Source organism: Melospiza melodia, chromosome 3 (assembly GCF_035770615.1).
Source record: "Melospiza melodia melodia isolate bMelMel2 chromosome 3, bMelMel2.pri, whole genome shotgun sequence".
Taxonomy (NCBI): Eukaryota; Metazoa; Chordata; class Aves; order Passeriformes; family Passerellidae; genus Melospiza; species Melospiza melodia.
In genome coordinates, this window is record NC_086196.1 from 116,946,198 (window position 1) to 116,958,826 (window position 12,629).

The 12,629-nt window shown below is 43.7% G+C and overlaps 1 protein-coding gene across 7 annotated transcripts in view; it reads left to right on the forward strand.

Annotated features, from left to right (window-relative positions):
• SLX4IP (SLX4 interacting protein) overlaps positions 1-12,629 on the forward strand; it is an 83,427-nt gene that overhangs the window by 62,396 nt on the left and 8,402 nt on the right. For 4 of the 7 annotated variants that reach the window (XR_010027233.1, XR_010027236.1, XR_010027232.1 and 1 more), the window contains exons 8-13: positions 2,923-3,032; positions 4,518-5,505; positions 6,306-6,567; positions 7,152-7,290; positions 9,342-9,508; positions 10,094-10,209. Coding sequence is in view for 1 of the 7 variants with exons in the window: in XM_063152848.1 (XP_063008918.1) it covers positions 2,923-3,032; positions 4,518-5,352 (945 nt within the window). In the remaining 6 variants the exon portion in view is untranslated. Of the gene's footprint in view, positions 1-2,922; positions 3,033-4,517; positions 6,286-6,305; positions 6,568-7,151; positions 7,291-9,341; positions 9,509-10,093; positions 10,210-12,475; positions 12,588-12,629 lie in introns of those variants that run through there. The other 3 variants (XR_010027234.1, XR_010027237.1, XM_063152848.1) reach the window with 3 other exon arrangements.

Genomic DNA, 12,629 nt, shown 5'->3' on the forward strand with positions numbered 1-12,629 from the left:
CTTCTCTGCAGTTTTAGTGACAAAGAGGACTGAGCTTACCCTGGGATTTTAAGAGCACATATTTCTAATAGAACTTGGCAGTTCAAGGGCTAGAGAAGCATTTTAGTCTTTTGTGCCCACCCAGTCTCTATACAAATGTAAATATGTCCGTCTTTAACAATTTGCCAAGAAATGTGGTTTTAATTTGTTAGCAGTGATCCCACTCCCTGCAGCTCTCAGAGTTGAGTCGCAAGTCTGGCGGTGCTTTGACGTTTTTCTCTGTCATGGTGTCATTGTTTATATGATGTCTGCTTCTGCTGTCCTCCCTTTTATGCCTGGAATATTTTTCTTTAATTATTTCATTGCCTAAAAGGAATCTGGGATTACTGGACAGGATGAGAGCAGATTAGCTTTTTTTCTTTCTTTAGCAAGTCCTGAAGTTCCCATAGGAAATAAATAGTATTCTCAAAACAGATGGTGTGTTTTATTTTTTTTTTAATTAACTAAAATTATTAAGCCTAATAAAGAAAATAAAGGAAGTATCACCAATAATGGCTGTGTGTCTTAGTAGTATATGGAGTGCCCACTGTTGTTATTTTTGACTCCTTCTGCCTTCTATTGTGGACTTATTCCAGCCTTAGGGAGTTTACATCACTACTAATAGCAAAAGGCTCTCTGGTTCCCACAGTGTCTTTCAGAGCCTGACTCATATGCCTTATGTTAATTGTTCAGCTCTCAAAATACAGCACTTACAGGGTGTGGTTCCGAGGGGAAAATCTACTGTACTTAGAGGGCATGTTCAGAAGTGTTTCACATATAAATCATTTTGGTTTTTACTTTTTTTGATGCCTTAACCCTTTCTGTCACTGCTTTGTGTGATAAGTTATGTGAAAGCAAAACAAAAGGTCGATGACAGCGCAGTGAAGGGAATGTGTTAGCCCTGCAACTTGGGGCCATTAGCTCCAGCCTGACTCAACTCTCAAGTGCTGTGATTTTGATCCTGGCCTCTGCAGGGTCTGCTCCTCTCAGCCTGGCAGGACCATCCCAGTGCTGCAGGGTCCAGAGTCAGAGGCAGGTCAGAGCTGGGGCTTATTCCTTATCTGCAGTAAGGGAGTATGTGGGGACATGCGCTATCCCCAGTCCTCCCCTGGATTTTGTACTAAGGGCTCCTTTGAATGCCTTGCTTGCCACAGTGCCAAGAGTTGCCTGAGTGGGCTGCCGATCCTGGCCTGGTCAGCAGGCTGGGGGCTGGAGAACAGTTAACAGAATTAACCTTACCCATTCCCACTCAGCAGGAGCTCAGATGGGCTCCGGCTCTCTGGCCAAGTATGAGTGCTCTCCAGCTGCTTTGATGCAGGGTGATTGTGCAAGACCCTTCAGCCTCCAAGTTGTGTGGCTGTTACTGGAAATCAAAATAGTTTCTACAGACTTTGCAGTCTCTGCCTTCTCTTAAAATTAGCATAGGGCTTGAGTATCTTAGTAGTATTTCTTTCTTTAATAGCTTACAAAGTATGAAAATATATTTAGTCAAATTAGGGGAATCTACCTCCAGCAAGAATAGAAGCAGCAATTAATCCCTCAGATTAAACTAGTTAAGCTTGATTTCTGAGGCTGGGATCACATTGCATGTATGCTGTTTTCTCCTGCTGTAAACACACTCGTTGCACCACGCGTGGACAGAACTTCATACGTGGCTCAATGTGCACATTTGCATAACTTGTCTCTGAAAGGAAGGCTCAGAACAGCTGTAGCTTTTTTAAGTGCCACAATGGCTTTACTTCTTTGCCTGACTACCCTCCATCTGCTTGCAAAATAGGAAGCTGTTTCCACTGGCTATTTCTTCTGGAAAGAGCATGGAGGTACCCCTGCCCTCTCCTCTAAAACAGATATAAAAATGGGCAGGGCTTGATCTCCCCTAAGTGACAGGTTCCCGAGGGGTGTTCCAGGCAGGGGTCATGCACAGGCTGTGGCCTTGTGCCTCTGCTGGCTGTCTCTGTGTCCCTCAGTTCTTCCGCACCGCCTGGCTCCAGTGCCTCACCAAGGAATGGGCTGGAGCTCCCCTGCGTTTGGGGAACCCTGTCACACACTGCATCGTGGGGGCTGAGGGAGAAAAGTGCTCTCAAAGACAAGGAGATGCACAAAGCCTCTCCTCCCTTTGACTTCACCACTTCTTTTTCCTCTCCTCTGTGGCCTCAGAGATAATACTTTTTTGGAGTGTGTGGTAGTTAATGGTGAAATCAGCAAACAGCCCTTCTCTGGTGGAAATTGTTTCATTGCAAAGGGAAGTGCTCACAGCTTGAAGAAAAAGAGCATTTTCCTTCCCTCCCGCTCGCCCCAACCTCATATTATATAAAAGGATGGTGCTGCTGTTAGCTGAGACCAGAAAGAATTCCCCTGGTGTCCTGTAGTAGCCAACCACTACAAGCTGCAAGCGTTTAAATGTTAGAATTAAAAGTTTTAACCCTTGCCTTGTTCAGTGAGCAAATAACACTGTGTATGGTTTTTTGTAAGTATGGAAAATGATGGGAATTCCTCTGAGAATAAGTGTATAGACCACTGCGCCAGTCAGTCTCTTCAGAAAAAACTGACAAGCGTGCTCCTGTCTGCAAGAGAGATTCCTGGCATTTGTCACAGTTTGAGCCACAAAGATGTCAAGTATTTGCCAACAGTTTCCTCAGATGGTTTGGAAAGCTACGTCCTTTACATTGCAGCCTTGTTTGTTTGTGGTGTATTTTAGCATACAAAATATGTTGCTTGAGAGTCAAGGGGAGGGAACTGACTAGACTCCTAAATATTAAAAGATTAAAAATAATTGTTTCTTTTAGACTGCTTAGATCAAAATAATAAAGAACAGCTGTAAATCTTAGCATTAGAAATGGAGCTTTCTGTTGAATAATCAGTTTGATGTGTCATGCTTTAAACCTGTATTTTTTTTTGGAGCAGAAAGAAGAACTTTCCAATGGGACGTCTGAATATTTTACTGAATCTGCTGAGAACAAGAAGCTTAAGATTAGTCTGAGTGAACAAATAAAGCAAGACATCCTGAGAAAAATGTATGCTACTATTCTTTATAAGCTTTTGAATTTATAATTGGTAAACTTTTATTTGGTAGAATCTAGCTCATGAAATAAAATTTTAAATAATACAAAATTTTAAATAATATAAACTACTTTACAAAAGATTGTTTTAAATTACTGAAAGATTACTACTGTAGTGTGGATAAGCACATAAAATGATTGATGTTTTTTACAGCACGGAGAAAGCTATTACAACCCACATAGATGTAATACATAGCACTAGGCAGAGTCAAAACAGGCTGTTTTTCCTTGAATGAAGCTCTGAGCCAAAATAAATATGTGATGCTTGAATCGGGTGAAAAACACTTCACAAATGTTTTTGGTTGTTCATTTTGAGACTCTGGATCAATAGTCACAATTAAAGAGTATCCCTGATTGAGTGGATGAGGAGGATGAGCTGATCAGCTGAACTTGTCACTGCTCCATGTGGTAGCAGGACCCCATCCCAAGCTGTGGGTGATGCCAGCAGCCCTAAATCACCTGTGAAATCAGGGATTTGCTGTGAACCCTGGCAACTTTTCTTTTTACCACAGTTGTCTCATGTGTTGCCTTTAGCAATGAGATTAGCTTTGGAGGCATGCCAGCTCTACCTGGTTTGGGTGAGCCCTCTCTGAGGGGAGTTAGATGCTCTGTCCTGGAAGCTGCTGGGCAGCAGAACATGGTCTCAGTTTGGGGCCGTCTCTAGCAACCGTGTGTTTAGACTCCAAATGCAGCTTCAGGACTTGGGCATAAAGTTCATCTTAAGGGCTGTGTGAAATCCAGATCCATAGGTAGCGTGCTGCTGAGGAGTGTTTATGTACTGCCGCTCCATCAGGTCCCTTGTGATCCCATTTTCCTGTGTAATTCCTTTCAGAATATCATCTACTTGCATTACCCAAGTCCTTGCCAGATGAATGGGCTTGATACTAGATGAGTAGTGGTTAACTTTAAAGCAATGCTTTGAAATGTCCTGGGAAAAATTCCAGAGGAACATTCTAAAATAGAGATTAGGAGCTCTCACACAGAGGCGCACTCACTGCCTCTCCCGCCTGCCCCCTCTGTCCTGTAGATATGCATTATGCATGTGGGTATATGGGAATGGTTTGCAATCATTTAGGCACTTAGGAAATGCTATTTTATCTAGCCAGTTCAGAAAGGAATTCAGTATACTTCTGCTCTGTTGACCTTTAACATCGGTAATGAATTCAGTTCTGCCTCTTGGAAAAGAGTGTGAACTCACTCTTTCGGAGCTTAGTCATTAATAAATAGGGCTCTCCCCTACAACAGTGGAAAATCAGATGGATAACGCTTGATATTATCCACACTAGACAAACATTGCTGCTTGTCAAGATGATACACAGGGTTTTTTTCCATGTTCAGAAAGAGGGTGGCCCAAGTGGTGTTTCAGAGTTGGAAAAACAGTAAATGGAGTCAGTAAAGGTTCTTTTTTAATTTAAAAAACAAAATTCCTTTTTATTGCAGTGTGAAGAGGACAAAACCAAGGAGAAGCAGTGCAAGCAAACCTCAAATCAGCAAGGACTCCAAGAAAGTGTATCTTGGCTGGGCAGACTCACAGACAGAGAACAGAAACAGCGACTGTGAGGCTTCTCTGAGTGCTCGCTGTGCTGTGAAGCACAGGAGCCCAGGCCTGCTGAAGGACTGCACAAACACAGCTGAGAGCAGCCTGGGCCTTCCTGAGCCAGAGCAGAGAAAGGATGTTCATCAGGGACAGCCAGAGGAGGTTCCCAGCCAGCACAAACCTCGCTCTCTGCAGCGGCCAGAGGCGAGGCTGCTCTGTGAGAGCCCTCCGTGCAGCTCCGAGTCAGCGCTGCCGGCTCCTAAACAAAGCCAGAGAGTGACCAGAGCACAGGCTCAGCTCGAGACCTGTGGCTCACAGCAAAAGCTGGAGCATTTCACAAAAATGTCCTCTGAAGGGACTCCTTTAACTTACATCAATACAGAAATTAGTGAGTGTGACGATAATTGTTTGGGTCCATTCCTGGAGGAGACGACACCTCTTAATTCCAAGTTGTTTTCAAAGCAAGATGTGACAGAGACTATGGTTGACAGGAAGTCATTGACTTTGAGAAAAAACCCCTCCTGGTCTCTTTCTGTGAGCAGCAGTGGAGTGCAGACAAGCCAAAAGGAGCCAAGCACAGTCCCTGAAGAGCTGCCTGCAGTGCCAACATCATGTCTAGAGCTGCGCCCCGTGTCTTCAGAGAAGCTTTCCCAAAAAAGAAAAAAAGATGTGGAAAATGGTCTCGGGAAGTTAAAACTGCGAAGGCTTAAGAAGTCAAAATCTGAAATACTGCCTTGATAGCATGGGTGGTCAGCCAAGGTTGTGCCTAAGCAAAGTGCAGGAAGCAATTCAAAATGATGGAAAACAATAGAAATACAAAATCAAAATTAGAGAACACAATAAGAAAATTTAGTTAACTAAGGATCTTAGCCATTTGGCACTGTAATACAGGTAATCCTTTTAAGTCTTTAGGAAATAGTCATGATTATTACACAAGTCAGCATCAGATTTATAGAAAGAAAAATCTCTTATAAAATACTATTTACTAAGCAAAATTTTAGATTTATACATATTTAGTGCTATTAAAAAGTCATATCAGCTGCTGACAGCAAAAGTTAAAACTCCTTGTGTGATCTGTTCTGAGCATGTAGTTTATTTTAGTAAAAAATTAACCCTTTCTCTATATTAGGAAGTTTGTGGTTTACTCGCATGATCTTTACAGCAATAAAACAAATTAATTTTATTTCAGATAACTCTTTAACCAGGATTAATACCTGATGATTTGAGGCCCACTTTTTCAGAGAAGTTTCAAAATAACTATAGTTTCTGCTTGTGTAGTTTTGATATGAACATTTAATTCTAGCCCATGTTGCGGATACAAGTCATCATGCATTCAGTCTTGGGGAAGAATGAAGGTTTCTTTTATATATTTAGATTTATATGTTTACACCTGGATTTCAAACATTGTTCTTGGGTGAAGTTCATATATAAACATGTATGTGTATCTTCATGGATACATGTTTCAAAATGAGGCCTTGCTTGTGTGCAAGGGCAACACGCTGGTTTTCATGTGGAAGTAACACTAGAGTTAAATCTCATTTTAAGATAAATTTTAATTTCCCAGTGCTTGTTCATACTGCTTCTTGAATTTAAATGCTAATGAGCTAAGGAAATGTACCTTTTTATTTCATGCTTATCTTTTAAAATGTGTAGAATAAATGTATAAGCCATTTTCTTTCTTCATTCCCAAGCTCAGTGTGACACAGCCCCTGAGGCAGCAGGAGGGCCGGCCATGTCCGTGGCATGCAGCAGGCCCAGGAGGGACTGTCCCGCTCTGCCCTGGCCTCGAGGGCTGGGCACAGCTGTGGGCACTGGAGTGTAACAAGGATATAGAGGTGTTTGAGAACTTCCAGAGGAGTGCATGAGGATGGGGACGCCCTGTGAGGAGCAGCACTGGGTCTGTTCCGCCTGGAGGAGACTGAGGGGACACCTCACTGCAGCTGCAGCCTCCTGGTGAGGGCAACAGGAGGGGCAGGCACTGATCTCCTCTGTGTGGGGACAGTGACAGCACCTGGGAATGGCCTGAAATTGTGTCAGGGCAGGTTTAGCGTGGATATCAGGAAGAGCTTTTCCACCCAGAACCTGGCTGGGCACTGAGCAGGCTCCCCAGAGAAGTGGTCACTGCACCAAGCCTGGCAGAGCTCAGGAAGCATTTGAACAGTGCTCCCCTGCACGGGTGGGATTGTTGGGGTGTCCTGTGCAGGGCCAGGAGCTGGACTCTGATGGTCCTTGTGAGTCCCTTCCAGCTCAGCATATTCTGTGCTCTGTGATTTTGTGTGAAGTAATTTAGAAAAATCTCAGTGACATTTACTTATGACTGTGGATCTCCTCATTGAGGTTAAGGAGGTGATTCACATCCAGGAACATTAGAGTTGGTGGTGTAACCCAGGTCCTGATGAGAGTTAGCTGCTCTGCAGCTGACAGCAGGACTCTGCTGATTGTGCAGCTTCCTCCTGCTGGAAGTGATTTCTGCTCTTGCTGCAAATGAAGAAGATTCTGCATGTGTCTGGAAGACATGTTCTCTTTTTTTCTTTCAGCTCTTTGGGTGATGTTTCTGAGTGCTTTGCAGTCAGGTTGCAAATCTTTACCCAGCTCCAGGCTCTGCTAAAAGCTTTTTCCCAGTACCAGCAAAACCAAGGCTGCAAAGAACCTGGTTTGGAGGAAGAAGAGCCTGAGGTATGTTTGCTGTTGGCTTTTTTATGCACTGGAGATACTAGGCCAGGAAGGGAGTAAAAAGCACCTTTTTTGATGGACTTTAAAGAGGTACAGGGATAGTACATTAAGCATTTATCAGAAAAATGAGAGTAGTTAGAATAATTTGTAAAGTCTTAGCATAGACAATTCAAGTATCAGAAACCAGAGGGCAACCACATCTAGTTTTTATCACACCAGTTTTCATCACCACTGTTATTATGTGTGTGTGTATATATGTATATATATATGTGTTAACCTTATAATTAAAGTTTTAGTTTTAATCTTGACTGAAGAACATACCTGCCTGCACCCTTTCAAATGAAGGTCATGCTTTTAAAGGGGGCTTAGATACGTTAAACTGTTGTCTGTGTAGGTAAGAACACTTGATTTTTCCTTTAGGATATTTTGTTATGTTACTTAAAATGCTGGTTTTATCTCTTTTCTGCTGCCTGGGAACATCTCCCTTTCAAAGCAGTGGTCATGCAACAGTGAGAGATGAAAGGTGATGGAGGGTGTTAGAGGCTGGGGAGTCAGAACAAAGCTGGGCTTTCTCACAGGTCCACGGTGGTGTAATTCCATTTGTCCTTACTGTCTTGATAAGTTGTAGGCTCTGTGCAGCTGTGTATATTTGAGCTTCATTGCTATCAAAAGTTGTGTCTTGGATCCTCCCAGAAATGCAGCTATTTAGGGAAAAGACTTTGAATTCACAGTCATTTCTGGATTTTAGAAGGTGTTGCTGCTCAGACCTGCACTTTCTTTTGTCTGTGCAGCAGGACTTTTATACCAGCTGGTCTTTTGCAAACCTGGTGGTGCTTTGGCGGTGCTGGGACACAGAGGCTGTGTCTGTGTCTCTCTCCTCTCTCTGCTTCAAGCCCAGGGCCATCTTCTTAGACTTTGCTTTTTTCTTCAACACCCATCCACCTGCACCCAGAGGACTGGCAAAGGTGTGGTCTGACATGCTCTAGAACCACAAATTTGATTTCCTAAATCAGGTTTAGAGGGGAAAAAGGGAACTGGAAACTGAGCTGGAGTAAAATTAGCAGTTTACAAGTCTTGGCTTTCTATTATCAAATTGCTTCTGAGCAGCACTAGCATACCTTTCTGTAAAAGTAGGGAATACCGAATATCTGTTCTCTTCTGAAGCTGCCATTGAAGCACAGAAACAATATCTTTGGTTCATTTTTTATCCTAAACCAGCCAGCTTTGGTGGGTTATTATTTTTAATGAATCATCTGGTTCATTTGGTCTATGCTTTTGCTGATAATGAAACAGTTATTTCCTAGTGAAACACTCTCTAATGTGTACAGATTATTGTTTCCATTATTCTTTACATCAAAGCAGTTAAAAATATTTGTTTAGTGGACTTCTATGGTTAAACACATATCAAAAGCTAGACCAGCCTTTTACATAATCATTTATAAAGAGGAATCAGCTCATGTGAAATCTCCCTTGCCCAGTGCTGGTTGGTAGGAAGGTTTTAAGTATCCCAAGATCTTGTGGGTGCTAAGCTTTGTGCAGGTTCTGGTGTTACCTGCCAGGTAAGCACCCAGACGTCCCTTCCTACAGAAGGCTTTGACCAGGTGAGGTGTTAAGTAGCTTCTGAAGGCATTTCTTTGGTCAGTGTGAACTTCCTTCCCTCTCACTGCTCAGCATGTGGATTGCATTGGATGAGTTGTAATTGGCATTTACATCATCATCTCATTGGCTATTGACTAGAAAATGGTTTCTTCCTAAAGAAAAAAAAAAAAAAAAAAAAAAGGAGGGAAATATTTTTCTGTTTGGAATAAGAAAGATATGAAGTATAGACTCTCCCAGATGGCATGCTAGGAGTAGGTATCTCTGTGGCTTTATCAGTACCCAGGGAAAGGTTCTCTATTCAAAGAGGCTGCACCAAACAGAGGTAATAACTCTGAGCCTTTTTGCCAGCAGTGGGAAGTGTGGGTTGGCCTCAGAAATTAGCTTTAATAAAAGGCACTCCTCACTTCTTTGCTTTGTGCTTTTTTCTCCTTTAATAAACATAAACTCGCTGGCAGTAACCCGGGTGCAGGAGAAGATGTGGGCTGAGGGAACAGCCGCGTACGGAGCCTTTCATCACAGGATATCAAAGCGCTCCACTGAACCTGGAGGGAGCTGGCAGTGCTGCTTCTGACAGCTTGGGCAGCATTGAGGGAAGAGCTGCTTCCAAGGGAAAGCAAACTGGGTAAGGAGTAGCAAATTCTTTCATCAACTCACACGAGTCCTTTCGTCCACCTGTTTCCCCCAGATAGTTAAAATCGAGCCTGGTAGTGCATGACCTCCTCCTTTACACAGTGGCAGTAAGGTGACATTTTTAGGTAGGGACTTTTTGGTTCTTTAGTGTTGCCTTATGCTGGGAAACCCTAATAGTTGTGGAAGTGATGGAGTGTCACAAGGCATTTCAGCCATAACCTGGAATTTGTTCAGGAAATTCGCCACAACTGTCCTACCTTCTTTACTATCCATTTAAATTATTCCAGAGCTGGGAATCTGCTCCTGTGAGAGCTGACAGTGCATCTTTTGTAAAGGAAAATTTCAGTTTGCTCCCATTCTGTCCAAGTTAAATCTTTTAGTACAGCAGTAGGAACTGGTACTCTAGCTCCATAACTGCCTTACTTGCTGGCATAATAATTATCTTTTTTATTTATGCATCAGATCTTTAAAGAAGACTATCTGGAGCGCTAATTCTAGAGCTGGGCATGCCCCTTTTTAATATTAATCTCATAGTGCTAGAATGAAAGGAATAGAGATTTATTTCTCCACCCTGTAGGGAAACTGGTTGAAACAATTTGCACATCACAGAAGGCGCTTGCTGGCAGATCTGGGCTGGGACTCCAGCCTGACGCCATCTGATCCCGCGTGGCCCTGCTGCTGCCCCAGTGCCAGGTAAGCACTGCTGAGCCATCCAGAGCCTGCACCCCTCTCCTCCTCCTCCTCTTCCTCCTCCTCTGCCCCAGAAACTGCAGTTCAGTTTGCACAGCTTTTTCACTGGGTTTTCCCTCTACTGGGAGAAATCACCGATCTTGGCAAGCAAGCTCAGTGGGCACTGGCAAACATTAACCACCATGGCCATTGCTGTCAATGCTTAAAAAAGAGGAAGCCAAAAAGTTCTTAAATAGACTCAAATATTCTTGCTTCCGTTAGAAGGGGACAGGGAGGTTACGCAATCACTTCCATCTTCTGGGGAGGAAAAGGCTGAATTGGGTACTTCCCTTGTCAGAACTTCTCATCTTGGCAGGCGCTGCTAAAAACCATGAAGGCTCTGCCTTGTGGCTCTGCAGATGGCAGGCCAGCACCCTGGCCCTGGGATTGCTGGGAGGCAGGGCTGGATCTCGCCCGAGGGCTGGCAGATAAGGAGCAGAAGCAGGCAGTCTTCAAGGAGCAGCAGGGAGCATAACCCTGTACATCTCAGCTTGGCAGGGAGCTGATTAATACCATTAGCTCTTGCTGTGCAGGTGTCAGCTGGTGTGAGAACAGGAGGTGTGTCTGTGCAAGGCAGAACGGTTTCACCAGACAGGCTGGAGATGCAGTCCCACCTTTGGGCCCCAGCCTGGGTCACGTTCCCCTGGCCTGAGGGGCTTTGGGTCCCAGCGCTCCCAGCTGCCCTTGGCTCCTGCCGGCACTGCAGGGGGAGCCCTTCTCGAGGCTGGCATTCCCTTCCCTTCCCTTCCCTTCCCTTCCCTTCCCTTCCCTTCCCTTCCCTTCCCTTCCCTTCCCTTCCCTTCCCTTCCCTTCCCTTCCCTTCCCTTCCCTTCCCTTCCCGGTGACATGAATGTATTGTGAGAAGGCTGATGTAACCTACTCCATCAGCACCTTTCCCAGGTACCTGTGCGCAGGATGAGCCCTTTCCACGCGGAGGTGCAGGGCTTTGATGTGGCAGTGTTCAGCCAGGCTGAACCAAACCCACATTCAGCAGGTTCATTTAGCTCTAGGTAGAGTAAAGCTCAGAGTGCTAAGGGGAGCCATTTCATTTCATTTCTATTTCATTTCATTTCATTTCATTTCTTGTATGCTTAAATGGCAGCTCAGGAAGCACACATTTTTCAATGCTTAGATGAAGAAGGATCCAAAGAACAAACTTACACTACCAGTGGAAACTTCTCCTGACTAAACAGAATGTATCTTCCCTTAGTAGTAGAAGTGTGACCTGAAAAAGTATGATTTCCACAAAAATAAATGTGCCTTGGTATTCTAAGAGGGAAGCCCTAAAGTTCACATTTCTATTTATTTTCATGGCAACGGAAACCACTTCATGGACCAGCCCCCAGCCTGGTGGTGGATCTGGGCTTTGGGGGACTGTTCTTGTATTACAGTCACCAGTGTAAGTTGTGGAGCTACCACTGAGATAGGACGATTAATTAAATATACCATAATGGCAATTGTGTAGAATTTTCTGACTGCCCCCTGTACAACTTGCATGATTCTAATTTTCCAACACCATGGGATAGTGATGAAGTGAGGAAAATCCATGGGGAAAAGCAGGGTGTGTCTGGAGGTGGCAGACTGGAGTCTGGAGGCTCCATGCAGTAGCAAAACCTCTGCATGGAGCACAGGAAAGGCTGAAAGTAAATAAAGGAACCCTGATCTCAGGGCTTTGACATGTTTTGAAGCTTGAGGAATCCAGGTTTTGATTTCACTGAATCTTCAGAGACCTAAACACTTTGTCGCTACATGTACATATTGTTAAATGAGTAAGTCTGTAACTAGAAATGGCCTCAGTAGGTTTTCAAGAAGCCTGACAACTATTGTTCTCAGAAATAGCAAATGCCCTATTTTAATTATTTTTTGGTTAATAGAAGGCAGACTCTTAGAAATCCCTATAAATTCAAGTATGTTTGAGCCCTTTGGAAGAGGGGCTCAACTTCCTGTATCCTTGAATTTGAGACCCATGTGAACAGTAGACAGCAGGAAGATGGTTAATTCAACGTTAAAAGTATGGGACAGCAGTCAGGGAATAGCCCAGCTTTGCCCTTTGGAGGCAGGTGGAAGATTCCATTATCTTTAAGTAGCTTTTTTGGACATGACATGTTTGCTTTATTGCAGATTTAGAAGTCAGGGAACAAAGGGAAATAAAATACTCGTGGGATTTGTTAGATGAGGAATTATTGAAGTGGTCAGCTGAAGCTAATTGTGTTGACTTCTCCTTCTTCAGGAGGCAGTAAACTAAACAGGCTCCAGTACCTGCCCTGTGAGGTGTGTGTGTGAAGAGTAAAAGCAGCACCCAGACAAAGTAGAGTAGCCACAATGGAAATCTTCTAAAGCGAGTTCAAAATAAAAAGTAACACTAATTACATTTTATCTTTTTT